This window comes from Silurus aristotelis, assembly GCF_946808225.1.
Source record: "Silurus aristotelis genome assembly, chromosome: 28".
Classification (NCBI taxonomy): Eukaryota; Metazoa; Chordata; class Actinopteri; order Siluriformes; family Siluridae; genus Silurus; species Silurus aristotelis.
The window spans coordinates 2,162,685-2,189,939 of NC_139601.1; the positions used below are offsets into that span (position 1 = coordinate 2,162,685).

Sequence of the window (27,255 nt, forward strand, 5' to 3'; positions counted from 1 at the left end):
CACTATCACCTCTTGTTTTGCACTTCCTCAAGATTCCTTTCGAGATAGTAACTTATTTTTTTCTCTCTCTGACCTGAATAGTTAGTGGCGGCCCGCCTGGGTTAATAAGCTGAATTTAAAAGAGGAGCTCTTCCTCACACACACACACACACACACACAGGCACACCGTCTGCATGCCAGGTTTGAGGTGGCTGGGTTGTTTGCTGTGTGTATGAACTAACTTTTGGATCTTTTTGTCTCCATTAGCTGGTTCCCCCTCCGGAGCCAGAGAACTTTGCCGAGGTGTGTTCAACACCCATATTTTGTAAAGAATATGGGTCGTTGTGAAGAGTAGTCGTTCTGTCCTGTAGCATCTGTGTAGATGCATTTCATTATTGCTAAATCTCACATGCACACTCACACACGTGCACACTCACACACACGTGCTCACACAACCTTATCAGAGCTATTCATGTTGACACAGAGGGAACTCGCACTTTTAGACACACAGATCTGTGAAGCACAAACACACAGCTCTGTTGGAGCCTCATCAACGAATTGAACGCATAGACGCACATGACTGGTCTGTTTCTTTTTTCTTTTTTTTTTTTTTTGGGTTGGGTTGGGTTGGGTTTTTTTTTCGTTCGGTTTTTCCCTCTCCGAGAGTGGAACACAATAAATCATCCTTTTTTTTTACTCTTAGTGATTTTTTTGCTCTTTTCTTTTCTTATTGTTGGTCAGTTCATGTTTGATGTGTGTCATCTCTGTGTCATTCAGCCGCCCCCCCCCCCACCCCCTTTTTTTTTCTTCTCGCCTTTGCTGGGCGTTTCTCACCACAGCTGCCTTTGTTGCACTTACATAATTAACACATTTATTGTAAAAGCCTAATGACACACACACACACACACACACACACACACCTACAGACAGGATAGTCTGATAGCGTTGTCCTTTTTTGTCTTTTAGATTTGGTATTTTAGTCAGAAATTAAATGATCTAAATGTCCACTGAATATTTTATTTATTTATTTACACTGTTCAGGCATAACATTATGACCACCTGCTTAATATTGTGTCGGTCCCCTTTGATCTGCCAAAACAGTTGTGACCCGTTGGGCATTAACAGAATTAACCTCTTCAGCAGTTTGAGCTACAGTAACTCGTCTGTTGGATCGGACCACACGGTCCAGCCTTTCGCTCCCCACGTGCATCACTAAACCCTGTCACCGGTTCACCACTGTTCCTTCCTTGCAGCACTTTAGATAGATACTGACCACTGCAGACCAGGAACATCCCACAAGAGCTGCAGTTTTGGAGATCCGACCCATTCGTCACAATTTTTAAAACTCGCTCAAATCCCTACACTCTTCTACACGCTTTTAACACGTCAACTTTAAGGATGAAATGTTCACTTGCTGCCTAATATATAAATCCACCCACTAACAGGTGCCATGATGAAGAGATGATCAGTGTTCTTTATAATATTATACTGTCATAATGTTATGCCTGATTGGTGTATTTATGGAGGATTGTTATGCTTTGGTGAAGGTGTGTATTTCTTATTTTATTCTTAATTAATCAGAAGTGCTCGTTATTGTTTACACAGCTAACTTATCTCACACACACACACACACACACACACACACACACACACACACACACACACACACACACACACACACGAGTGCCGAGCTCATCTCTCATTTCCTTCATTTAACTGCATGCTGAAATCTGTCCTACTTTTTTCCCCCAGCATGCCATTAAAAAGTTGACTAATATAAATAGAATTAATCCCTCCTTTCTTTTTGTTCCCCCTGGATGCCTCTTTTCCTTTCCCTGTCCATTCTCCTTCTTTCTCCCTTTTGGCTTGCTGCTCACTCACCTTGCTCTCAGGACCTTGATCCCAATCAGCCCCAGAAGCAGTTGGAGGATCAGAGACGGGTAGGTAGTAGCATGGCTCGAACCCGAGACCCCCCCCACTCCCGCTCAGGCGCCATGACTTACTTCATTCGCACAATCCCACAGGCTGCTAACTTTACTAACTGCCTGATCTGTCCTCAAGAGGAATCACCCATTTGTATTTTAGTTTGATTGCCACTAAGTTCCATGTTTCAGGCCAAAAGTGGCTTTTCTATTATTATTATTATTTTTTTTTTGGTAAATCCCTGGTTTTATTAGTGCTGCACTACGTGTTATGAATAGCGGTGCTAAAAAAATGTGATCTACATACAGGATTAGCACAGCCGTAAAAATCTAAAATCTTTTTCTGAGATCATTTACAAATGTTACACCCTCACTGACCTCTAGAATGAGATGTGTGCATAGAGGAAAGCCCCTGAACGCCTCGCCTGACCGCACATCTTGGATGTGGAACCATGCTTTGAGGAACTGCAACCACTTTGGGAAGATATTGGATTCCCCACAAACAACTAGACACATCCTCTTGTGCTAAGATTAAATTTACCTTACTCACATCGGATGGTCGGTAATATTTGCTTTCTCATGGCCAGATGTTTCATAACAGGTTTGGAGATCAGAGAGAAGGACCAAGTTTTCTTCATAATACTGTCCTTAGCACACATTATTAAGGTCAAAGGTCAGGTGTACTGCAACTTTGAGGTGAATAAAGTTTAGGATGTTTTTTTTTCTTTTCCTGTGCACTCAGAGTTTTGTCTCCGATCCTGATTATTTCCTTTTCCCCTGCTTTCGAGCAACAAAATGTGATGTCCACAGCTAATGTTAGTTTAACTGGACCTTGCTTGACTCCACTTTCTCTTGTGTTGTCAGGGTGAAGCTTTAAGGCAAATCCTTGTGAATCGTTACTATGGCAACTTCAAACCAGGAGGACGGAGGGACAGCCTGACCACTTTCAGCAATGGACCCGTTGGCCCTGGGGCACAGAGTAAACCTCCCCCAGGTTTGTTTGTTTTTTCTCCACCCACAGTTATGACAGTATGTGTTATAGTGTGTGTGTGTGTGTGTGTGTGTGTGGTCACAGAACCTATAGGTTTACTCATGGATAAAAAGTTCATGCTACATAGGCACAGTAATAAATACGTCAGTGGAACGGCCACAAAAGGTGTGTGTGGGGAACATCTGACACGATCAACCTTGCGGGGACATTTGGCCATTCCCCCACTTTTTTTTTTTCTTCCAACAACAAGAACTTGTTTAGTGTTAGTGTTATCTGTAGGCATGAATCAGCTACAGTAATAATTGCATCAGTGGAAGATTGTGTGTGTTTTATATAGACAAGTTGTGGACACAGGTATGTTATTGTATGTACATGTATACACCAGTTTCTATGGCGGACTCTTCCTTCCTCCATCTCTTTCTTTGTCTCTCCACTTTAACCTGTCTGTTTATTACTGTCTCTTCCTTCATTTCTCTCTCTCTCTCTCTCTCTCTCTCTCTCTCTCTCTCTCTCTCTCTCTCTCTCCCTCCCTCCCTCCACTTTGCCTCTCTCTCTTTTTCTCTGCCCTTGTCACCCTTGGTGTTTTGTGCTGCATGTCCTACATACTCAGAGCAGTCTCTGTTGTTGCCAGGCAACGGGAGCAGGATGCACACACTTCCTGTGGGAATAGCCTGCAGATGCACCTGCTACAGGAAGTGTGTGTGTGTAGATGGAAGGTAAAAAAGCTACGCATAAAAAACCCACGTCATCACGAATCACGTCAGCATTGCTTTACATTTTGTTACATACAGTAAGACCAAAAGTATGTGGACACCGGACACTTTATATATATATACACACACACACACACACACATCGGCCTTTAAACTGACGCCGCAAAGTGGAATGAAAAGACTTTCGTCCTTTCCCAATAGAGTGGATGATGTTTTAACAAGAAATAGGGCGGAAATAATAGAAACAGGATGGCCAACAAGTACAAGTGGTCGGATGTCCAGACACTTTTGGTCATATGGATTATTCACCGCCAGGTTGTAATTCTGCCCCCGCACTCTTTTTGTCCCTCTCAGCGTCTTCCGGATGTTCGGTGGGAGCCCGAGGAGAGCTGAGCCTGGCTGAGGTTCAGTGCCACCTGGACAGAGAGGGAGCGTCTGACCTGGTCATCGACCTTATCATGAACGCCACCAGCGATCGCATCTTTCAGGAGAGCATCCTGTTAGCCATTGCCCTGCTCGAGGGAGGAAACCCTGTCATACAGGTACTTTCTCGGCTCTCTAAATATATCTTGGGGATGTCAGGACTTATTTCAACAAACTTTTGACACGTGTTTCCATAACAGTTTGCCTAAATGATTCTCTTTGGCACTGAATTTTTTTTTTTGCATGAATCAAAAAACATTTTTTTTTTTAAAAGAGTCTGATCATGTAGTTAATGATGAGCAACGTGAACTTTCTGGAGTCACTCCTATTCATGTTTCTCAGATCCCTCCATGTTGTACACTACCGTTATAACAGTTGTCCCGTTATAACTGTTATGTACAATATGTTGGGCATTGATACATTTTTTTGCTATGATCATTCTAAGATAAATATCTTTTCACTTTTACATAATTCTTTTAGGCATTAAATAAAATATCAAGCAGGGGGTTTTGTCTAAAAAAAAAGGAAGCAGCACCATTGTATCTGTTGGGAAATTGTGGGGAATTGTGTACATGGTGATACATGTCGTGCATCATAGAAATGTCTTTGAAAAATCATGTGACATTTTTGTCATTTCTCTTCACCCGTACTAATACAAATATTACAATTACATTAATATACAAATACATATTACAATTGTTTACAATTAACAAACAGTAAAAAAAAACAACAACAACAAAAAAAAGGCATTTACGTTCTCGTGCACGCACACAGCCGTGCTCACTATGCAAATCCGGCGCCGGTGACATCTTTGCCTCGGAGGCTGAAACACTGCTATTGATTGAGTGGAATCAGGAGACAGAGCGCATTTCAGCACGCACAGCTCAGGCGCTTTGCTACAACTTGTAATAAAACAGGAGGAGACACAATGACACGCTCACCAGCGCTTTTTATAATCAGAATCATCCATATTGTCTGGATTTCACAGTAAAATTGACGATGTGCGAAAGCCGACACTCTGTTTCGGTACAATCTCAAAACCACATCGGATTTTTCCTTGTCAAAGATAGAGAGAGACGGAGGTGCACTTTTCCATCTTCACGGATAATTCGAGCTGCTCACGTCAGCGTGTCCCCCCACCTCCACCACCTCTGTGTGTTGCCATGGCAACCTGTCAATCCGCTGACCTCACTGTGAGGTTGTGCGCAGGCACACGAGGTGGGTGGTGGTGGGGGGTGCTGAGAGACAGACTGTGGGGCAATTCATCACATAGCATAGATTGTGTGTGTGTGTGTGTGTGCCTGTTAGCTTGGTTCGTGTGTGTGCATGTGCGTGTGTGCGCATTTGTGCCTGTGCTCTCAGCCTAACACAAACAGTTCCTGTTGCGTAATGAGCTTGTTATTTGCATAGCCATTCTACGTGATGCTCCGCCCCCCGTGCCCCCCCTCCAACTTCCAGCAGGCTTTTGAACAAAGCAGCTCACATGAGGTCTGTTACATAAACCAGGCCTGGCAAAGCAAATACACACACACACACAAAACCCCAAGCTATGCCATAAACACACAAACTAGGCCGCTGCTTAGTGCCAGAACCGGGGCAGAGAGAGGGAGCGAGGGATGAGATGCAGAGAGAGAACAAAAGAGAAGACAATTAAACAAATTTAGAGTGATGATGAAAATAAGAAAGTGTGTAGGAAATTTCCGATCCGTACGAGAAGCACGCAAAGAAGTAACGAGTTACTTTGTGGAGCCAGGTATCGAATACTACTTAGTGAAATGGAACAGGTGCCTTCAGGAACCGACACTGTCACAGCCAAATTAGAGCTATATTATGCATTCATATCTCATACATGATGTAATGTTAAAGATAAAGCAAATTATTTGAATTTCTTATTAGTCAGCTCTTTCAGATTTACTCAGTAGGATTTTTTTTCCTGCTTCTGAAATTAAGTAAATTGTACATTTCATAGATGACTTGTGGTGCTTGTGAAAGTCTGCCGTCTTCGTCTCATTTTCACACAGGAGCAATTTTATTTATTTCAGCACCACAAACAGTTGCAAATGGCTTCATTGAGACATGCTTATCAAGGTTTTCTTTCCGATACTCATATACGTAATACTAATTATTACTGCCGTAAAAGCTTAAGTAGCTTTTTCACGTATCTGTTCTTAAGTATTTCCATTTGGGGAGACATTAACTTTACATTTACAACTTTACAACATTACAATAAGTTTAACTCTTTTTATTGATGACATTCAATCAGAGAGATACAACGAAGAAAGTGTATGTAATAAATATATATAATATATTAAATTACTGTGACAAGAAGGGTTGCCAAGTAGTAAACTACATAAAAGACTGCTATTCAGAACTCTTGTCATTTCCCCAAAAGATTTACAAAACGCATGTTTTAATACAACATTCAAATGCGATCTGTTTTGCCTTTGCATATGTAAATACTCCCTGTGGACAAAAGTTTGTGCACACCTGACCATATGATTAAGTGCTTCTTTTTGAACATCCATTCACATGTAGTCCCCATTTGCTGGTATAATAACCTCCATTCTTCTTCATTCAGCCACAAGGGTGTTAGTAAAGCCAGGTACTGATGTAGGTGAGGTGAGAAGGCCTGGCTGAAGGTGAAGGTGATGGAATGGCCAAGTGTGTTGAACCCTATTGGTTACCTGTGGGGCATCCTCAAAAAGAAGGTGGAAACATACCATGTGTTTAACATCAAGCAGCTCTGTGATGTCATTATGGAGGAGTGGAAGAGGATCCCAACAAAAACCTGTGAGGTTCTGGTGAATTTCATGCCTAGGAAGATTAAGGCAGTGCTGGATATCAATGGTGCTCACACAAAATATTGACAATGTAAAGCAGATCTTCAGTGAAGGTGGCATTGTCATGCTGGAAAAGACCTGGTATCTAGTTCAAGTGAAGGGAAAACCTCATGCTACCCACATGCAAAGACATCTTAGACAATTGTGTGCCTCCAGCAGGTTTGGGGAAGAACCACATATGACTGGTGTCACAATACTTTTGTCCATATATTGTTTACATTTTGAAATAATATTAGAATTTAGCAGATGCCATAAGAAACCCTTGTTTTTTTGTTTTTTGTTTTTTCCCGGAGAGCCGCTGAAATGATTGTGTTCACATCTGTGGGTTGATTTAGGACAGATGTGTGTACTGGTGTGTGCCTTTCTCTAGAGTTTGGGGGGAATTACAGCATTTTGCTTATCGTTTCTGCTCTGCCGTGTTCCATTTCTGATTTCACAGTGAATCATACACTTTTTCTTTCCACTCCTATCTCAACCTTACCCTTTGATCCATTTCGCTCTTCCTGATAATCACCTAGCGTTTACGTGTGTGTGTGTGTGTGTGTGTGTGTGTGTGTGTGTTTGTGTGTTTGTGTGTGTAAAGCATGTCCGATGACGACAGTGCACTCAGAACCTTCAGAAACAGTCTTCCAAACAAACACCTTCGGCATTAGGCTTAATATGACTCATGGTTGCGCCTTTTTTTGTGTGTGTGTGTGTGTGTGTGTGTGTGTGTGTGTGTGTGTGTGTGTGTGTGTGTGTGTGTGTGTGTGTGTGTGTGTGTGTGTGTCATGGTTTCCATGGCAATATCGATGTGACTCAGCATCCCCTCGTCTGTCCCTATTGTCTAGGAACCAGTGACCTTGCTAAAACCATCACCTGATTCCCCGTCGACTGCCGTAAATCCTAGACAAACACTTGTTTGTGTGTGTGTGTGTGTTGGCTGAGCGAATCTAAACAATGTCAGCGGACACATCACATTGCTGCGTGTTGCGTAAGGAGAGTCCTGCTGCCCTGCTTCTTCTACAGAGGAGCTTTTTGTTTTAGAAGCAGGTCTAAAGCGCACTCGTTCCACTTGCCTTGTTTTTTTTTGTTTGTTTTTTGTGCTGATGTGTGGTTGTATTTGAGATCATCTGAAAACTGAGAGGCAGTTGCTGTGCATGTTGAGGACAGGTCACAGATAGAGGCCGATGGACTGAAATGTTAATAGAGGGCAGAAGGTGAAGCAAAATCTAAAAGAAAAAAAAGGTGCTATTAAGGGAAAAAAAAGAGGATGTGAGCTAGTCAACACAAAGAGAAGCGGGACTGGCCACAAACCCCTGCTAGCACCAAAACCTATGCTTGCGTGGTTAACCCCTGCTGAAGCAGACAAACATAGTCGTTTAAGCACGTCTGCGTCTGAGCTGGAATTTTTAAATCTATATACAATTTGGGGCTTTCCCGCTGCAGGAGGATCATACCAGCGAGACATGTACAGATATAGAGAGAGTACGGTTTGTTTTCTTTATCCGTTTTTCGTCTGACAGCACTGTGACCTTTCAGTGCTCAAATGATGGTCTCCCAGCTAGACGTCTGGTTCTCCCTCGGCCGTGCTCGCACCGAGAGCTTTTTTTTTTTTAACGCAAAGTTGACCTCGCCTTTTTGAGGTTCCGATGTAGGTTTAAACCGGACTCTCAGAGTGAGCCATAGCGAAGATAGTGAAACTGTTTAGAAAGAAAAGGGACAGATTTGCTTATAGTTTTGCCTTTGACAGCTGTAACACTGCAGGTGTTAAGGGTAGGAAAAGTTGCAGCTGTAAGTGACCTAGGATTAGTACAGAAACTCTGGACGGTTAAATACATGCATTGCTAATTTTTTTTTTTTTTTTGTGAGTCACACTTAGTCACTTAAGACAGCACAGTGACTATACGTTTACACAACCCTGTTAAGATGTATTAAAAAAAAAATAATAATATAATGTAATAATATGATGTCCGATTTATTCCAGTGTAATCATGTGTGCCCATGCGCTCAGAATTACCCAATCACATTCAACCTCCTGTTCAAATCTAACCATATATCAAATAAGTTATTAACCTGAAACATAGATCAGCATTACTTGACACCATCTCGGTCTCATTTCACTGCTGAATTCAAAGCATGTACAGTGTCCAGAAGAGCATTTTCCAAAACATCTAGCATGAAACACCTTAGAGGCCATCATCAACAAGTGGAGAAAACGGCATTACCAACAACAGGACGTTCCTCCAAAGTTAACGGAAGGACCAGACGAAAACTTCTCAAATAAGCCTTCCTACACACCCAACAGTAAAGAAGCTGCAGGCAAGTATCGGACACTCCCTTCTGCATCTGACAACAACCTCTTGTGTTGTTCACACACCTTTGCTCTTGGTGTACAATGGCTATACGGAAGCCCTTTTATCCCCCAAATTACTCTAAACCATGTTGTGAAGTGTGTTACAGCCTGATAAAAACATTACAAATTCAAACATGAGAACTTTTATCACCTACTTTTATCACCCACAGTTTCGCTGGGAACTTGGGTTCTAGTCAAGAAAGAAGGGATCATGGAAAGTTCCAAATCACAATAACACAAACCTGCAGGCATCAGCTAAGACCGATAATAATGATGATGATGATTATTAAATGTTTACCTTCCAGCACGATAACAACATAAAAAATGTCAAGAGAGGAACAACTTCAGCAGAAGATTATCAGTGTTTTGGAACGGACCCATCAATGCCCAGATCTGAGTCTTATCAACTCACAATGGAATAAATCTGGAGCATTTTTTGGCAAAGAAAAAGTCGAATAAATTGACCAAATCGAGATAAGCTACATTGGTAGACTCAAGAGTCGAGCAGACTGCATAACAAGCAGAAGGTCTTTGTTTAAGCCATGTTTGTACCAATCCACCTGCATAACTGGATCCTTTGGTGCTGCACACATGGTAGTTGATTCCGAGAAATGTTCTGATCTTTTAATTTTTGAAAATCTCTGTTTACAAACTAAACTATATTCAGCCCAGAAACCTCTTTATGCTTAGTGACCGCGTCTGTAGGTCGAGGTCCATGCCGAACTTCCGACCTGGACGGATGAGCATGAGGTCCAGACCAAAGTGAGTGATTTGTTTAAATGTGCAAAAAACCAGACCAAAGTTGTATTTTGAGGCTGTAGAAGAATAAAGCTCAGGCAATGGGAAGTGGTTTAGAACCTGCCGTCTAGCACACTGTGAAATACAACACGGGTTTGTCTACCCGGCAGACAGAATACAGTCAGTAGTGATTAAATTAGCGAGACTGAAAAGTAAAGATTGAAAGAATGAGGAAGGGTTTTGGTGGTTTGGTTGTGGGTGGGTTTAGGGGTGGGTGTGTGTGTGTGTGTGTGTGTGTGTGTGTGTGTGTGTGTGTGTGTGTTTGTGTGTGTGTGTGGGGGGGGGGGGGGGGCTTAGAGGCAGGTGTGGGGTAGCTGAGTGGTGTTGGATCAGTTGTGAGAAAGCTGGTTTTTGGATGCCCCATGACGGAAGCATTCGCCTACACTGTCCTGTCAGCGACAGAGAGTGGGCTGTGAAACCGCAGACATCTCATCTGATAAACACACACACACACACAGTGTTTTATAGTCTGTACAACTGTCTTTTTACTCTTCTGAAACAACCTCTGGACATTTCTTATAGGTTCAAAAATGATCCCCACGCACCATGAAACCATTCTCAGAGAAAGGGGCACACACATAGACACAGGTATGTTTATATAGCACGAACACAAAGAGAGACTAGACACACACACACACACACACACACACACATTCAAATCACCTAAAAAGGAAGTGCCATCTTCCCGTTAGTTGCAGCTTTATTTGCCGCCACCCCTCCCGGAGCTATGAAAAGCCATGTTTAGTCACTGTCTGCAGTTTGTGCAAAGGTCAAAAACCATATTCCCACTGGCTCATAAAAAGGGATCATTGTAGATCGTGTCGGGCCGACGTCCAGATGGAGGATCGTTTTACTACAACCCAGATTGTGGTTGGTTTTGAAAACTTGAATTGCACACCCCAGTTCGGTACAAGTAGTTATAAGTGTATAAAACCCAGTACAGTATGTACAAATTGATTGGCTGATTGAATTTTTGGAGTGTTGGAAGCTTCCCTTTCACCCGCAAAACCCACAACCGCTTTGCTTACGGCACGTAGACGTAGGCTTGGAGCTTCCTAAGAAAAGTATAAATAGAACAGAATTTTATTACAGGGCAGCTGGGAAGTCTCGTGTGTGTGTGTGTGTGTGTGTGGCCCAGAGTTTTCTGCTCAGGGTTGCAATCAGGATCTTGTGTATTTATGTGCTTAGTGGGTTCTATTGAGGTTTTCGTTTGTTGTCTTGAGGTCAGTGAGAACAGCCTGGATGTGACATTGATAAATATCCAAACAAACCAAAAAAATCAATGAAGAGTAGGTGCAGTTCAGACGAAGTGTCAGCTCCTTACTATCTAACGCACGTCCGTGTTATGTAAATTGAAGATCCATGTCGCTGCGTGCAGAGAGGAGGACGTGAGCCTGGGGTTGAAAGGCTCCTCCTCTTCTTCGTCAGCAGCGGAGCTACGTTTCACCGAGGTTTCAGGTCACTGGCTGCACCTGTTGCTGCCATCCTCACACACGCATACACGCATTCCATTAAACATTAGCTCCTGACCTACATAACTTCTCCAGAAACAGACACCAGACAACAGGCATCGGCTGCACGCACGTGTGTCTAATGGCCAGATACAAGCAAGCGCGCTCACACACGTTCGCACGCTCATACACACATACACAGCAATCGTCTTGTGAATTTTGAAGACAAGTCAAAAGTTTGTGTGTGTAGCTGGTACTCTGGTTTATCAGTCCTCCCCACTTTCTCATACTTGTTAATGAAAGGGAACAGGTGTGAGGGCTGGGATTCAACTGGCAAGTGAGTGTGTGTGTATTGGGGATGGAAGGAAATAACAGAGAGAAAGGCTTCCATCCAACTGCACCTTATTTACTCCCACAATATGGGGTTGTGGATTTTGCTGCTCTAAATTTTACTCTTCAGTTGCCAGTGCTCGTAAAGCTCAGAGCAGCCTCTCTCTCTGAATGAGTACGTATTAAGTTTGTCTAGTGCCTCGTCTATCAGGATGTATACCATGTGTACATTTATACTAGAGACAACTGAATTTAAATACATTGTCCCCGATTACCCACAATGCAGTGGTGGACAGTGAGAAAGTAAATATAATTCCTTACCGAATTTGAGTAGCTTTTTCACGTATCTGTACTTTACTAAAGTATTTCCATTTGGGGAGACTTTTATTTTAACTTCACAACATTTCAAGTAAAATATTTAACTTTTTGCTCAACTACATTTTTTTTATGTTATGTTTGTTATGGTAATGAAAAAATGACCTTTTTATTTATGAGGATAAAAACGTAGCTGGTCAAACACGCAACAATTCACCAATCAGGGTCGAGCTCTCGCTCTGTTTTAAACTTGTTTTGATCGGCACTTGGTGTATCTACTGATCACCAACATACAATTCAGCATCTGTTCAACATCCAGCAGAACATTTACGGAGGGATAAATGATGAAGAAACTCCAGACTCTAACTCACCACAACACACATGCACACAAGTGGTTTGGGGTTCGGGCTTGTAATCATTTTAATAGAAATCAATCAGTGTCAATAATATCATTCTATTAATAGATCATTGTGCTGAGAGTCACAGAGTCTTTTTACATAAACTGAGGTGATTAAGTAAAGAGTCTTGTGATAAAAATGATAACAGGAACATTATAGTTATAATAAATCATTGAAGGCAAATCATTTTGTACTTTTACTCAAGTGAAAGTTCAAAGGGACACTTTTACTGGAGTCACATTTACTTTTACTGGAGTTTATCTCTACTTTAACTCAACTACATGATTTGTATAATTCATCTACCTCTTTTAAAATAACATAAATACACCAGAGTGCTTGTCAGAAACATCCAAGAGGACTGGAATCATGTCGACATCCTTTAAAATCTAATGGAAAGCTTTCCCAGAAGAGTAAAGACTGTTCTGATCGCAGCAAATAGGATGTTTTAATACGTGGGAGTGACGACCGTGGGTGGGGTGCACATACTTTTAGTGTATCTCAGGCAGCTACAAACAAACATGCTGATTGCTCAAAACCCACGCACATCTGTAATGGAGACCAGAGTGATGTAGCTGAGGTTGAAGAACTGTAAGAACCGAAATTCCCACGCCATGCTGATATTTCTACAGCTGGACTATTATTTTCCCCAGTGTGTCTTTCTTTGTTTTTCCGTATGAAAGAGTTACTGATAGAATTCAGTTGAATATGGATACAGATCGTGCTTCTTATATAAATTCGTCAATGATAACGATCTGATTTGTTCTGCAAGATCCAAAGAGACAAACTAGTACATGATTTGGTTTTGTTGTGAAGCCAGAAACACATTGTTTGGAAATGTTTACCTCCAAACACAGTGTTGTGTGACTGACCCGTCCAAACACCCGTGCGGATCAGAGTCCATGTGGTAAAGCTGGTCTGCATTGTTTTTTTTTGTTGTTGTTTTTTTTAAGGCTTCAATCAGGGGAAGAATAGCGGAAAAGGAAACAAAGTGTGTGTTGACAAAAAATAAAACACAGGGCCGGATATAATAACGGCTTCCGCTTGTGAGCGCCTGGTTACAGTTTTTATTCGGCGTGAATCTCCCAATGGCCTTGAGCTGCTTTTACGGGTTACGTTAAGAGCGAGAGCACAAACACCCCAACACCCACACACCTGTATCAGATTTCAAGATTCTACACAGCATTTTACAGCAACTTCCTAAACGAAGCAGAAACGTTCCCAAAAGCTAACCGTCGTCAATCTCATATGCTTGTAGATAAAAGATCAAATATAGTGCCGATAAACAGAGCACTGGTCACAGCCCGGCTGTTTAAAACATCTCCTGAAAACTCAGTCTATTGGAAAGAGCAGCAGACGTGTGTGTGTGTGTGTGTGTGTGTGTGTGTGTGTTAGCTGATGCGTGAGAATGTTTGTGTTTGCAGTGTGAGGGGGTGTTTGGCTGTCCCCACTCGTGTTTGAATATCAGCATGCTCGTATTTGAATATTGAGGTGACAGGTTTATTATTCAGACTGCAGTTACGCTGCGGAGCGTCCGCTGTACATCCCGCCCACTCGCCCAGCTTCCCCTGCGACGGCTTGTTACCTTGGTTACAGGGCTGATGGAGTGACGGCTGCTAGCGCAGAGCCGGTGGGGCTTGAGGCGAGTGAGCCAAGCACCTAAAAGCGGGGCTTATGCAACATCCCCTTGTCGATGCCTTGCGAGAGTGAGCGCGTACCGGGGAGTGGGTTGATAGCGGAAGTCTGACCTGCGTCTCTGTTTATGTAGGCAGTTGTTTAATGACACCACCCACACACGGCTCCTCATGCTGGTGCACTTCCTGTGGTGTCCGGCCACCCTGCGCCTGGAATACTTCACTGAACAGCAAACAGTGAATCAGAGCTCGCTGGAACCAGCCGCATCGATTCTTTCATTCATAATCGGCAGGCGTGACGCCGTGCTGCGTCCGTGAGCCGGTTCTGTGATTAAATTCACAGGATAAGACACGCAGACGGGTGAAGGGTGTGCACTTCATCTAGCACAAGTGGCGAAAGCCGGCAGATTCTCAGAAGTGCCATATAAACCTCTTCGGAAGGGCAAGCGCAATTGTTACTGTGAAATTGTGAAAGCCTGCCCCGAGCCGTTCTTCTTGCAGAAGATTGCGTAGCTATACAGTATAATGACAATCACAGTGACCTCATGCTTCAGGGGCTGGCTGTGTTCCTTTAAACTTAATTCTGTGAAGGTCACATCATTTTTCCTTTCTTTTATTGGGAACGGGTCGGTCTGTAACAGAAAACACTGCGACTACCAGTGTTATTGTAGGGATTTGCTAATGATTTTAGAAGTGTTTATTCTGCCTCCTAAAGCTGATTAGTTTATTTTGTTCTGCACAGTACAGACAAATGAGCATCACTTTTCAAGAGATATACCGCATATTAAAAGCACGTTATTACTATCATAATGAAGTTTTTTTTCAATATTCATTTCTATAATTATTGGGGCTGCAGATATCTATTATTTTAGTAACGAGTATTCTACCGATTATTCTATCGAGTAATCAAGTAATCGGCTAAGAAGTAGTTTTCCTTCATTAAAGAACAAAACTAAATATACAAGAGAATTTAAAAAAATTTAGTTTTAAATTTTCCTTTTTAGAAATATTAAAATTTTTATTGCTAAAATGACAAAACCAATAACAAATATTAGACTAATATTAGACTAACTAATAACAAACAAGAACAAACTAATTCCGTATCAAATCGAAGAATCCAATCAGAAACAAGACTAAGTGCAGAATCCCGGGTTGTGATGTCAAAACTTCAGGTTTTTTTCCTGCAGTTACAAAGTCCATGAAGGGCCCAAAGTTACAGCAAAAATACAGGCTTTTTATACTCTTTTTCTTACAGTCTAAGTAACACCTTTATTTCTTATTTGTCAATGTTTATCGCTTCTCGTTTTTTTATTCGACAACAGGAACCTCATCTGCCACCGTCCAAAATTTACAATGCTTTCTCAGTATAATGATTTAAAGGTGGCAAAGCGTTTTTCACCTGTATTTTTTTTTAACAATCAGCACGTTGAAAGACTTGTACCTGCACTGGCCAGAAACAAAACTTCTAAGATTAGAAACAGAACTTACTTTATAAGGCTGTCAGCAGAACTACTGACCTTGAATGAGACTCACGTGTTCGCACACATGCACACGTTAAACACTTACTGTGGATTGTGTGTGATTGTGGTGATGATCCCCTTCACCGGAATGCTCTGTGAGTCTAAAGTTGGAAGTTTGAGGGTGAAGTGTTAGAGGGTGGACCAAGTGTATCTCCACTTAGATTGTTCCAGGACTTATGTCTAATATAATAATAATAATAATAATAATAATAATAATAATAATACCTGTTAAATAAAATCAGACCCGTTGTGTTGTTGAGTTCTTGACCGGGGTGCTTTCCAGTACTCAGCTTTCGTTTTATAATAGTGTCAAAAAAAAAGGGGGGGGGGGGGAATTGGCTGACTGTGTTTATTGGCAAAATAATTAAACCCATGAGGTAAATTTTTTTTGGCCAGTTCGTCACACCGCAAACCATAATGAGTCAACCTGATACATGTCAAGTCTCACACAGCACGTAAGCAGCACGAGAAAGGTCACGTATGTCGCAGACCCTGCGGACTAGTCACAGCATCAGCTCTTATTACACCAGCTGCTCCACCCTGGCACTCGGCAGACCTCTCTTCCCCCGACTGGTTCTGATGAATCAGGAACTACTCTGTCTCTCTCTCTCTCTCCCTCATGGATTTTTGTTTGTGTATTAGTTTTTCCCTTTTTTCCCCATTCTCCTGTGATGAGATGTGTTTTTCTGAGTAGTTCTTGTTGTCATATGCCGGTCAGGTGCTGCCGTGTCGACAACACCGGCTGATTCTGCAGGGTTGTTTACACACGCGGTCATGAGTCCTCCTCATTCACACTCTCTCTAATGTTATGAACTGCTTCTGTCTTATGCAACCCAGAAGTGTTGATCTACTCAGAAGCTCCTAATCTGATTGAGAGCTCTGAATTCACAGGCTTGCTGATATTACCCTCAGTTCTTTTCTAAGAGCATATTTATGTATTTATGTATTTATTTAGGGTGATGTCACTTTTTTAGTCATGCAGAATAACAAAGTTTTTAAGCAGTCCTCTTATTATGTATATGTTGCTCTTTGTGTGTGTGTGTGTGTGTGTGTGTGTGTGTGTGTGTGTGTGTGTGTGTGTGTGTGTGCGTGTGTGTGCGTGTGTGTGTGTGTGCGCAATTTATTTGAGTGAGTTTAACCTGGATAGAAGGCCACTTATGTAACAAGCTTTCAAAACTGCCCTAGAAGCCGGCTGATAACTTTCCCTCCCTCCCTCCCTCCCTCCCTCTTCTCTCTCTCTCTCTCTCTCTCGTTCAATCCCTTCATCTTTTCCTCTCCCTCTTTTCCACCACCCTCTTCTCTCCTTCTAGCTCTGACATGCCGCACACTCATTTCGTGCCTGTTTGGCTCATGAAAGTAGGGCAGGATTTTCCTACGCTCCTTTTTTTTCGCTCCCCCTTTTTTTTTTTCCTGGCCCAGAAGCGGGTCCCCTCTCTCTCTTTCCCTCTCTCTTTCCCCTTTCTCTCTCTCTCTCTCTCACTCGTTCCGTGTACTCTGTCCCCTCAGCTGAGTTAAGTGGTTATGTAAGGACGGATTGTAAAGGGGGGAGGAAAGTAGGACAGGATATACTAGAAAAGGAAAAAAAAAAAAAGCGATCACATAATCGTCCACTCTGAGCTGTAGCGCCCCCCCTTTCTAACTTATTGACATTCAGTTTTGTGAACACAAAGACCAAAAGTGCATCATTAGAGAATCCGGATTCTGTGTGTGTGTGTGTGTGTGTGTGTGTGTGTGTGTGTGTGTGTGTGTGTCACAAACTGGCCAAAGGCAGATGGTGATAAATCAGGTGAGCTGAGGGAGGCACTCCAGGTTATTTCCGTGTGTGAGTGTGTGTGAGAGAGAGAAAGTTATGTAACTCCGGTGGTGTGAGCTGGACAGGCAGTAAACAGGGCTGAGGGAGGGACGTGAGAACGGAACCCAGGAGCATGGCTGCACCGTGCCACGCTTCATGAGGTCTTTAAAGGGATAGGCCTTCATTTCCAAATTAAACACCCTCAGTGTCCAAACTGTTTTTTTTTTTTTTTTTTCTTCGAAGATCAGACTGAAACCTAGGAAACCGTAGCCTTCAGGGAATTCCGGTGCTGGGAGCCACCGCGAGGCACAATCTCTTCATTTTTTCCTCCTCGTCATATTTAGCTGAATGAAAAACTCATTCAGGGATGGTAACCTGAGGTGGCTCTCCAGCACTGGCATTGACCTTCTCCCATTCTGAGTCTGCAAGAATCATGTTCCCTCTCAAAATACACAAAAAAAGAAAAATAAAATGTGCACCTTAAGGTCAATTTGAAGCATTGCAAAAAGAGTAAAAGAGATTCATGTTATAAAATAAATACTAACATGAATGGCCGATACGGAAGTGCATGTTCTTTGCTACCGACTTTCCGTACATCTCATGTTAAAACTATTTGCACCATAGATATAAAATAATAACTAATTCATTAGTAAAACATTTGTTTTATAACCTCCACTGTTATGATGAAGTTCCTGGAAGAGTTTCTCTTAAATCTGTGCAGTCCTACCTTTTACTTCTGCCACCTTTCCCTCCAGAGGTCGTTCTTTATCAGGCTGACGAGGGACAACAAGTCGGAGAAGTTTTTTAAGGTGTTTTATGAGCGGATGAAGCTGGCACAGCAGGAGATCAAAGCCACCGTGACGGTAAACACCAGCGATTTGGGCAGCAAGCGCAAAGACGAGGACGCGAATGACAAGGAGGCACCCAGCAAAAAGAAAGGTCAGGGTCTTCTCAAAGAGCATCTACTCATAGACGTACAAATGGAAAAGAGAAGGAGGAAGGGGGTGCAAATGTTTACTAACTAAAACTGTAATTGTTGATTTAATAACCTCTGTACTATAATGAACGTAACACGTATCCCTGTTGGATGACGTTATTCTACGTTATGTCAATACGTTTAAATACATGCAAACACATTTATTTCTGTTTGTCTTCTCCTTCAGTAAATGTCGCTGTGGTCACCGAAGAGGTACGCGAGCAGCTTCTGGAAGCTTCCACGGCCACAAAGAAGGCTTTCACCGCGTACCGACGGGAGGTAGACTCGGACGAACACCTGGGTGGGGGCGAAGTCCAAACCAGCTCGGCAGAGAAGAATCAGGACGAGAACGAGATGAGTGTCACCATCACCATCATGCAGCCCATCCTGCGACTCATGCAGCTGCTCTGCGAGAACCACAACCGCGAGCTGCAGGTCAGCCACACGCCAACTGACCCTTCCACAATGTACTGCTGCTCATCAATATAAAGACATTACAAAGAAACATAAAATCAGAAGCAGCTCCAGTCTGAACTGGGGTTGGTTTTGTCTGTGAGAATTTGTTTTAAGGGTTAATTTATGATGAACCCAACAATGAAACAGTATGCGTGTTCCTCATTTCTAGACAGAAACTCAAGTCTCTGTGGGTGTTCCTCCTCAACCCCCATGTGTTCTAATGTATCAATAGCAACACACATCCTTTAAATCCTGTTGACGCTTTTTTCCACTGAGCTGTGTCTTCTGTGTGTCTGTCTCCCTCTTTTTCTCTTTGCCATTCCAGAACTTCCTGCGCTGTCAGAACAACAAGAACAATTACAACCTGGTGTGCGAGACGCTGCAGTTCCTTGACTGCATCTGTGGCAGCACCACAGGAGGCCTGGGTCTGCTGGGGCTTTACATTAATGAGAAGAATGTGGCTCTCATCAACCAAACCGTGGAGAGCCTCACCGAGTACTGCCAGGGCCCCTGCCACGAGAACCAGGTGGACATGTCAAACTCGCCTTCGTTAAATTATGTGCATGCGGTAAAAAAAAAAGTACCAGTGATTGCAATAAGAACCAAAGTTTCCTGCGAGCAGATCGGACTCCAGCGCAGCATAATGGTACACATTATTTCCATTGTGCCGGGTTGCTATGGCGTCAAAGGCTCCTAATTGCATAATGGCAGTGGCTCTTTGTTCCTAACTCATGATGTCATTATAATTTTCCTCGGAGCGGCATAATCACCCAATAGATCGAGCTTTTCACGCCTCACTCGGATCATTAAAGGAACATTGCGACTGTGTAATTTAACACTAATCCACACAAACCAGTGTTGGAGCACACCGCTACATACGTGCGTGTTTTTGCGTCTGTTCTTTGCAGTCATTAATTAACGATTTTGGCTGGTAGATTGAGACAATTAGATTTGATTCTGTCTTTTTATGTAAATTGTAACAAATGCAAATGTCCTGCTGTGTCTATCAGAACTGCATCGCAACTCATGAGTGCAATGGCATTGACATCATTATCGCACTTATTTTAAACGACATCAACCCTCTGGGCAAGAAGAGGATGGACCTTGTGCTAGAACTGAAGGTGCGAATACCCACAAACACATACACACACACACACACACACACACACACACATTGGTCAACTACATGCTACTTTTAAAGCTTATATATTTATATATTTTGCACGCAGTTTTGAGGTTTTTATGTCTGTTGAGCAGAATAACGCCTCCAAGTTGCTTCTGGCCATCATGGAGAGCCGTCACGACAGCGAGAACGCAGAGCGGATCTTGTACAATATGAGGCCTAAAGAACTGGTGAGTGATGGAGGTCGTAGTACTAAACGTTCTGCAAACATCATTTTTTCAACAGATGTGTAATAAGAGTGAAAAGTAAAAAAAAAAAAAAAAAAAAACACCTCCCTTAAAAAGAATAATTTTCTGCACAATAGTTAAAGCAATTATTAAAGACACATCCACACAAATAATAAAAAAAATCATTTAGAATTCAATTCAACACAATTATAAGACATAAAAAGGCGAAAATATTGCCAAGACAAGGTCAAATTAAGGTGGTTTTACACAATAATGAGCTATAAAAGTACAACTGCTAATTAATTGGAGTCGCTCTGCTACCAGAGGAGGTCATTTTTAACATCAAGTTTTCCATCTATTTACAGAGAAATCGGTTTGTATACATTATATACTGATATATTTATTTATTCAATATATTGTTTCTAAATTATGTATATCATTTGATAAATAAGGCCCAATGTGCATTAAGTGTCTTATATTAATTATTATATTAAGAATTCACATATTTGATGCTGTGAGATACTAGAACTGAAATTAATTTTATTTCCTGGATTATGGATCATAAATCTACACAAAACTGTTCTCCTGGCTGCTCATCCCCTTTCTTCCTGGGTACTGAGTTTCGGTGGACAGACTTGTTTAGGCAGAATCACGGCCATGTCTGATCCATTTAGTTATGATAAAGGATTTACTGGTTCTGTAAAGGATGATCGTGCTTGGGATGTTTTTCTTAAAACGTGCCCTGATTAATCCTGCTGAACTTGGACTTGCTCTGTTTGTTTAGGTATGTTGTCTTCCAGGAACAGGTGTATTTGTATTTGGGTCATGTGACAATTAAATTGCTCCACTTTGTGTGCGGTTCTTATGTCACCAGGACTAATGTAGTGCTTCCTTTAAAAGACAAGAGGTTTAGATATAAACTATATATATATATATATATATATATATATATATATATATATGTGTGTGTGTATATACAGTGAGGAAAATAAGTATTTGAACACCCTGCTATTTTGCAAGTTCTCCCACTTAGAAATCATGGAGGGGTCTGAAATTGTCATCGTAGGTGCATGTCCACTGTGAGAGACATAATCTAAAAAAAAAAATTCTGAAATCACAATGTATGATTTTTTTAACTATTTATTTGTATGATGCAGCTGCAAAAAAGTATTTGAACACCTGAGAAAGTCAATGTTAATATTTGGTACAGTAGCATTTGTTTGCAATTACAGAGGTCAAACGTTTCCTGTAGTTTTTCACCAGGTTTGCACACACTGCAGGAGGGATTTTGGCCCACTCCTCCACACAGATCTTCTCTAGATCAGTCAGGTTTCTGGCCTTTTGCTGAGAAACATGGAGTTTGAGCTCCCTCCAAAGATTCTCTATTGGGTTTAGGTCTGGAGACTGGCTAAGCCACGCCAGAACCTTGATATGCTTCTCACAGAGCCACTCCTTGGTTATCCTGGCTGTGTGCTTCGGGTCATTGTCATGTTGGAAGACCCAGCATCGACCCATCTTCAATGCTCTAACTGAGGGAAGGAGGTTGTTCCCAAAAATCTCGCTATACATGGCTCCGGTCATCCTCTCCTTAATACAGTGCAGTCGCCCTGTCCAATGTGCAGAAAAACACCCCCAAAGCATGATGCTACCACCCCCATGCTTCACAGTAGGGATGGTGTTCTTAGGATGGTACTCATCATTCTTCTTCCTCCAAACACGTTTAGTGGAATTATGACCCAAAAGTTCTATTTTGGTCTCATCTGACCACATGACTTTCTCCCATGACTCCTCTGGATCATCCAAATGGTCATTGGCAAACTTAAGACGTGCCTGGACATGTGCTGGTTTAAGCAGGGGAACCTTCCGTGCCATGCATGATTTCAAACCATGACGTCTTAGTGTATTACCAACAGTAACCTTGGAAACGGTGGTCCCAGCTCTTTTCAGGTCATTGACCAGCTCCTCCCATGTAGTTCTGGGCTGATTTCTCACCTTAGGATCATTGAGACCCCACGAGGTGAGATCTTGCATGGAACCCCAGTCCGAGGGAGATTGACAGTCATGTTTAGATTCTTCCATTTTCTAATGATTGCTCCAACAGTGGACCTTTTTTCACCAAGCTGCTTGGCAATTTCCCCGTATCCCTTTCCAGTCTTGTGGAGGTGTACAATTTTGTCTCTAGTGTCTTTGGACAGCTCTTTGGTCTTGGCCATGTTAGTAGTTGGATTCTTACTGATTGTATGGGGTGGACAGGTGTCTTTATGCAGCTAACGACCTCAAACAGGTGCATCTAATTTAGGATAATAAATGTAGTGGAGGTGGACATTTTAAAGGCAGACTAACAGGTCTTTGAGGGTCAGAATTCTAGCTGATAGACAGGTGTTCAAATACTTTTTTGCAGCTGTATCATACAAATAAATAGTTTCAAAATCATATATTGTGATTTCTGGATTTTATTTTTTAGATTATGTCTCTCACAGTGGACATGCACCTACGATGACAATTTCAGACCCCTCCATGATTTCTAAGTGGGAGAACTTGCAAAATAGCAGCGTGTTCAAATACTTATTTTCCTCACTGTATATATATATATATATATATATATCTGAATCAATAATATTTGTTTTTTTACAATCACACATACTGTAATGTATTTGTGATCACAACACACAGTGTTAAGAAAAGATGTGAAAAATGATTAACATGACGCTCAAGAATCAAGAAGATCAACATTTTATATAATGAAACTCTAAGGGTTGTTGTTAGTGCCTGAGTATACAGTGTATATAACACACATTCATATATGTAGGTCATCCCAGACTTACGATGGAGATGCATTTTGATGCTCGCATCCTGAAAATAGCATAATTAGAGACATGGCATGGCTTTATATAATGTAATATAACATAACATTTTATTTAATTTAAATATATAAGTTCTGTTGTTTTGGATCTGAACAGAGCTTTCAGCATGTATACCTGCTCAGAACTACACTGGGGTGCAGATTCCTTCCTAAAACATTAAATTGTTTCAGTTTAATAGTTTAATTTATTAAGACTTAATAGGAGTTAAGAATTCAGGAACTACACAACATACTCCTTTGCCATAAAGGTTTGTTAGACTTGAGTGGCATTTGACCAGAATATAGTATTCTATTCCTATCTTCATACAAGGAAACATTTAGAAATTCCTGATGCTGCCGGTTATAAAGTGCAGCATTCTTTTAACCAGGTGGTGGAATGCTGCATGCCCTGTTGACTCCTCGTCTTTAAAAAAAAAACAAACATGTTTCTGCAAGCGTGCCTGTTTTTGCGCCGTAGTAAAAGCATGCACAAATTACATACACACGAATGTGCATGTCCAAACAAAGCACATGTGGTCACTGCGTGCAGGTGGAGGTGATAAAGAAGGCGTACATGCAAGGAGAGGTGGAAGTAGAGCACACCGAGGAGGACGGGGAGGGCGAGGAAGAGCACGCCGCCTCCCCGCGCAACGTCGGACACAACATTTACATCCTGGCCCATCAGGTACATGGTCACGCACAGTTTCAGTCTTATGCAAGTGTGGTTCATCTGCATACACATTTCCTTGTAATTATATGGGTCACAAACCAGTTACCATGAATGCTGTAAGGAATTTAAAGACTTTAGTGTCAGGGATGTAAGATTTTTGGAATATCAGCCTCTTTGATAACAAACAGCAAAACTAGTCTGATCTGTGTTCTCCACATATTTTATTATCTAAACGATGACTCACTCAGGCCCTGCGCTCGAATACACAGAGAAACAAAGCCAGTTATAATGATTTCTCCAGCTAAACAATATCATCACTGCATAACAACTCCACAAGCATTATTCATCCTGCCATCCTCATTCCCTATCAAAAATAAATAAATAACAGATGAAAGTCTTAAGTATACAGTTTTGAGGTTTATTGAAGTTTCAGCAACAAAAAAAAAACTAATCCTCCATCAAACCTGAAAATATTTTAATTCTATATTGTAACTCTTCACACAAGCTTGATTCTGCACTTTCTCACTCCTCTGATTGGCTGCCGGTTACTGCGTAGTCAGGCTTTTCCTGCCTGAAACTGGAGCGTGACGATGTTTGATGTAACTGAGCTTGCATACGACTCCTCTGACCCAGAGTCAGCTGTGAGTTACTGTGAAAGCTCTGAATCTGTAACTCTAACATACATAATCTACAGCTATACCCACTACCATTTTAGCTTTATTGACATTTCTGTTGGATGGATGCATGTTTCACTTTGCTTTTAAGTCCCATCTGGAGCACTTATTTGTTTTTGTGGCTGAACATTTTTAACACTGTCTGTATTTTCATGCAAATAGAGAGGCAAGCTTTTTGTTTTGTTTTGTTTGTATAACGTAAAGAAACGATTACCCAAAAACAATAGTCCAAAGCTTTTTCTTACACTATGATCATGGCTGGAATCTGATTTCAGAACACTTGGTTTATTTGGCCGAGTGAATAATTAATATAACTGGAAAAAAAAACGATCGCAGATCTCACACACTTCTTTTTCCCTGAAAAACCTTTCAGTTGGCCAGACATAACAAGGAGCTTCAGGCCATGCTGAAAGCAGGAGGAACGTACGGTGAGGGTGACGAAGCTCTGGAGTTTTATGCCAAACACACCGCTCAAATAGAGGTCTGTACTCTTCTTTTTCTGGCAGCCGTTTTGGATTTCCATTCCTCAGATTCTACTTCCTGAAAGACACCATCTGATTGTGTTAGAAGAAAAACTTGTATAAGAACCAGTGGCTCATTATAACAGCTTTAATTTGTCTAATTATTTATTATTGGTTTTTTTTGTTTGTTTTTTTTAATACATAAATTGGTACTCATGATAGCCTCTCGAAGTGATACGTGTGAGCATAACCCTGTAGTTGTCACTCAGATCGTGCGCCTGGACCGCACCATGGAGCAGATAGTCTTCCCCGTGCCCAACATCTGCGAGTTCCTCACGCAGGAGTCTAAGCTGCGTGTGTACTACACAACAGAGCGTGACGAACAGGGCAGCAAAATCAACGACTTCTTCCTGCGCTCTGAGGACCTCTTCAATGAGATGAACTGGCAGAAGAAACTGCGAGGTACTCAAGAGACCTCTGGTAGCGCAGACTCCGTGCCCTGTGGGTGGCCCCTCTCACTTTCTCTCTGTCCTAAATAAGGTGATTTACACACTCTCTCACTCTCCGAGTGCAGCGCAGGGCATCTTCCTCAAGGAAATCCCTGCCCTCATTACACAGGGGAGTGAGAAGGGTGTGTAAAGCAATGAAATATAGTGGGAAATATAAGTTAATTCTGTTAAGGCATGAACATACATCCTTATAAAAAAAAGTCTTAGTCATAAAAGTCTTTATCTGCAGGCCGAGTAGAACAACGAGCAGATAAAAATAGGCTCGTAGCTCTCAGCTCCCCAAAGACTTATCAGGATCTCCTCCGGAGGACGGAAGGAAAGGAATGGGAGGACAGAGAGCGCGAAGATAGCGCAAGTAGGAGGAAGGGGTTGATGAAAGTTCAGGTGTGTGTCGAGGATGACGAAACATGTTGGAGGAAAGGAAGAGAGAGCTCCAAATCGAGGAGGAAAGGATGAGAAAAATACCTCAAGAGAAATGAAAGCAAACAACCAAACCTCCTTTCCGTTAATAAAAATTGGAAGGAGAACTGGAGGAGGCGAGAGAGAGCTGAGAAAAATGGCAAGTGCTTTGTGAAAAGAAAAAGAATGAAATAAAGTTGAGAAGAAACATGGGGGAAAAAAAAGCAGGCAATAATATGTCATTTCTGTGCAGTGAGAGAGGAAGAAAGCTCATTTGTTTCTTTTTATTCTGTATTAGATTCTTATTTTCTAATTACTTGGAGCCTAAGAGCCCATGGTAATTGGAATAAGGGCAGTGTAACCTTGTATACCAGTAGGCCCAATTCAGTTCACTGGTGCCAGGATGTCTTGGTGAGAAAGGAATAGAAAAATAATGTAGTTTATAGCAGAAGGGTGTAGATGTGAAGGTTCAGATTGTGTGGAGATTCTTCCTCAGTGGGTGTGCGTAATCAAACACAGTAGTGCGATGGCTAAATGTGACATAATGACATAATGTTAGACTGGAACTGTTCCCCTAAAACATGTCCTTATTGTTGGAGTTTACAACAGTCCATGCAATACATGTAACCCCCAAACTTACGATGGAGCTGCGTTCCGATGACTGGAACACAACGTAAGTCGAGACATGGCCTAGTCTACTCAGGAGTCTTAAAGAATAGTGATCAGTATGGGGTAGTTTATAATTTAACAAATTACTAACCATTATTTAACAAAAACAGAGCAATTTACACGACCCTACTGTATAAACTCTGTTTCGGTTTTCTGATTAAAACGGAAATAGCTAAAGAGCTCAAATTGGGCTTTAAAACACCAAAATCATGCACTCTAACACGTAGACAACAACAAGGTGGGAGATGCCTACATCCAGGCAGCGCCCCAACGTATCATACAAAAATAAAATGCCACATGAAAATTGTAATATTTTTTTTCACATCGCAAGCGTCGTCTTAAGACCGAAAAATCGTTAAGTTTGAACCATCGTAAATCAGGGGCTACCTGTTTAAATACAATGCTGTAAGCAAGGAATTGCTGCAGAACGATCTAATTAAATAGAGGGAATTTGATGTTGTCAGTAAAATATCCACGCTTAATCATGGACAAATATTTAGGCTAGCAGTTCGCAGCATTATCTTTATCATTATCTTACCTTAAACTAAGATAAAATAAAGATTACGCAACTAGGCTTAGCTAGAAGTGAGGATGATTACTGTTCCCTTTTTTCCCGTACTCCCGAATGTTTAAACAGTTGTAGATTATTTCCTAATGTTTACACAGAACGCTTACATCGTTATTGTTATTTGTGCAGTCTTTTATGTGTTACTTCTCGGAAATAGGGCTTGTGCTGAGCTGGTAGTCCATCCTGCTCTTCGTGCCTGGGAAAAGAAAAATTATGAATGAGAAAAACTGTTTCTTTATTGAT

The 27,255-nt window shown here is 41.7% G+C and overlaps 1 protein-coding gene across 41 annotated transcripts in view; it reads left to right on the forward strand.

Annotated features, from left to right (window-relative positions):
• Positions 1-27,255, forward strand: part of itpr1b (inositol 1,4,5-trisphosphate receptor, type 1b) — a 122,479-nt gene that overhangs the window by 64,401 nt on the left and 30,823 nt on the right. For 14 of the 41 annotated variants that reach the window (XM_083533452.1, XM_083533430.1, XM_083533443.1 and 11 more), the window contains 12 exons: positions 247-282; positions 1,872-1,919; positions 2,766-2,895; positions 3,960-4,147; positions 18,194-18,377; positions 18,602-18,849; positions 19,196-19,396; positions 19,881-19,991; positions 20,128-20,223; positions 23,613-23,747; positions 24,780-24,887; positions 25,137-25,368. In XM_083533452.1, coding sequence (XP_083389578.1) covers positions 247-282; positions 1,872-1,919; positions 2,766-2,895; positions 3,960-4,147; positions 18,194-18,377; positions 18,602-18,849; positions 19,196-19,396; positions 19,881-19,991; positions 20,128-20,223; positions 23,613-23,747; positions 24,780-24,887; positions 25,137-25,368 — 1,717 coding nt within the window. The remainder of the gene's footprint in view (positions 1-246; positions 283-1,871; positions 1,920-2,765; positions 2,896-3,959; positions 4,148-18,193; positions 18,378-18,601; positions 18,850-19,195; positions 19,397-19,880; positions 19,992-20,127; positions 20,224-23,612; positions 23,748-24,779; positions 24,888-25,136; positions 25,369-27,255) is intronic. The other 27 variants (XM_083533444.1, XM_083533458.1, XM_083533431.1 and 24 more) reach the window with 7 other exon arrangements.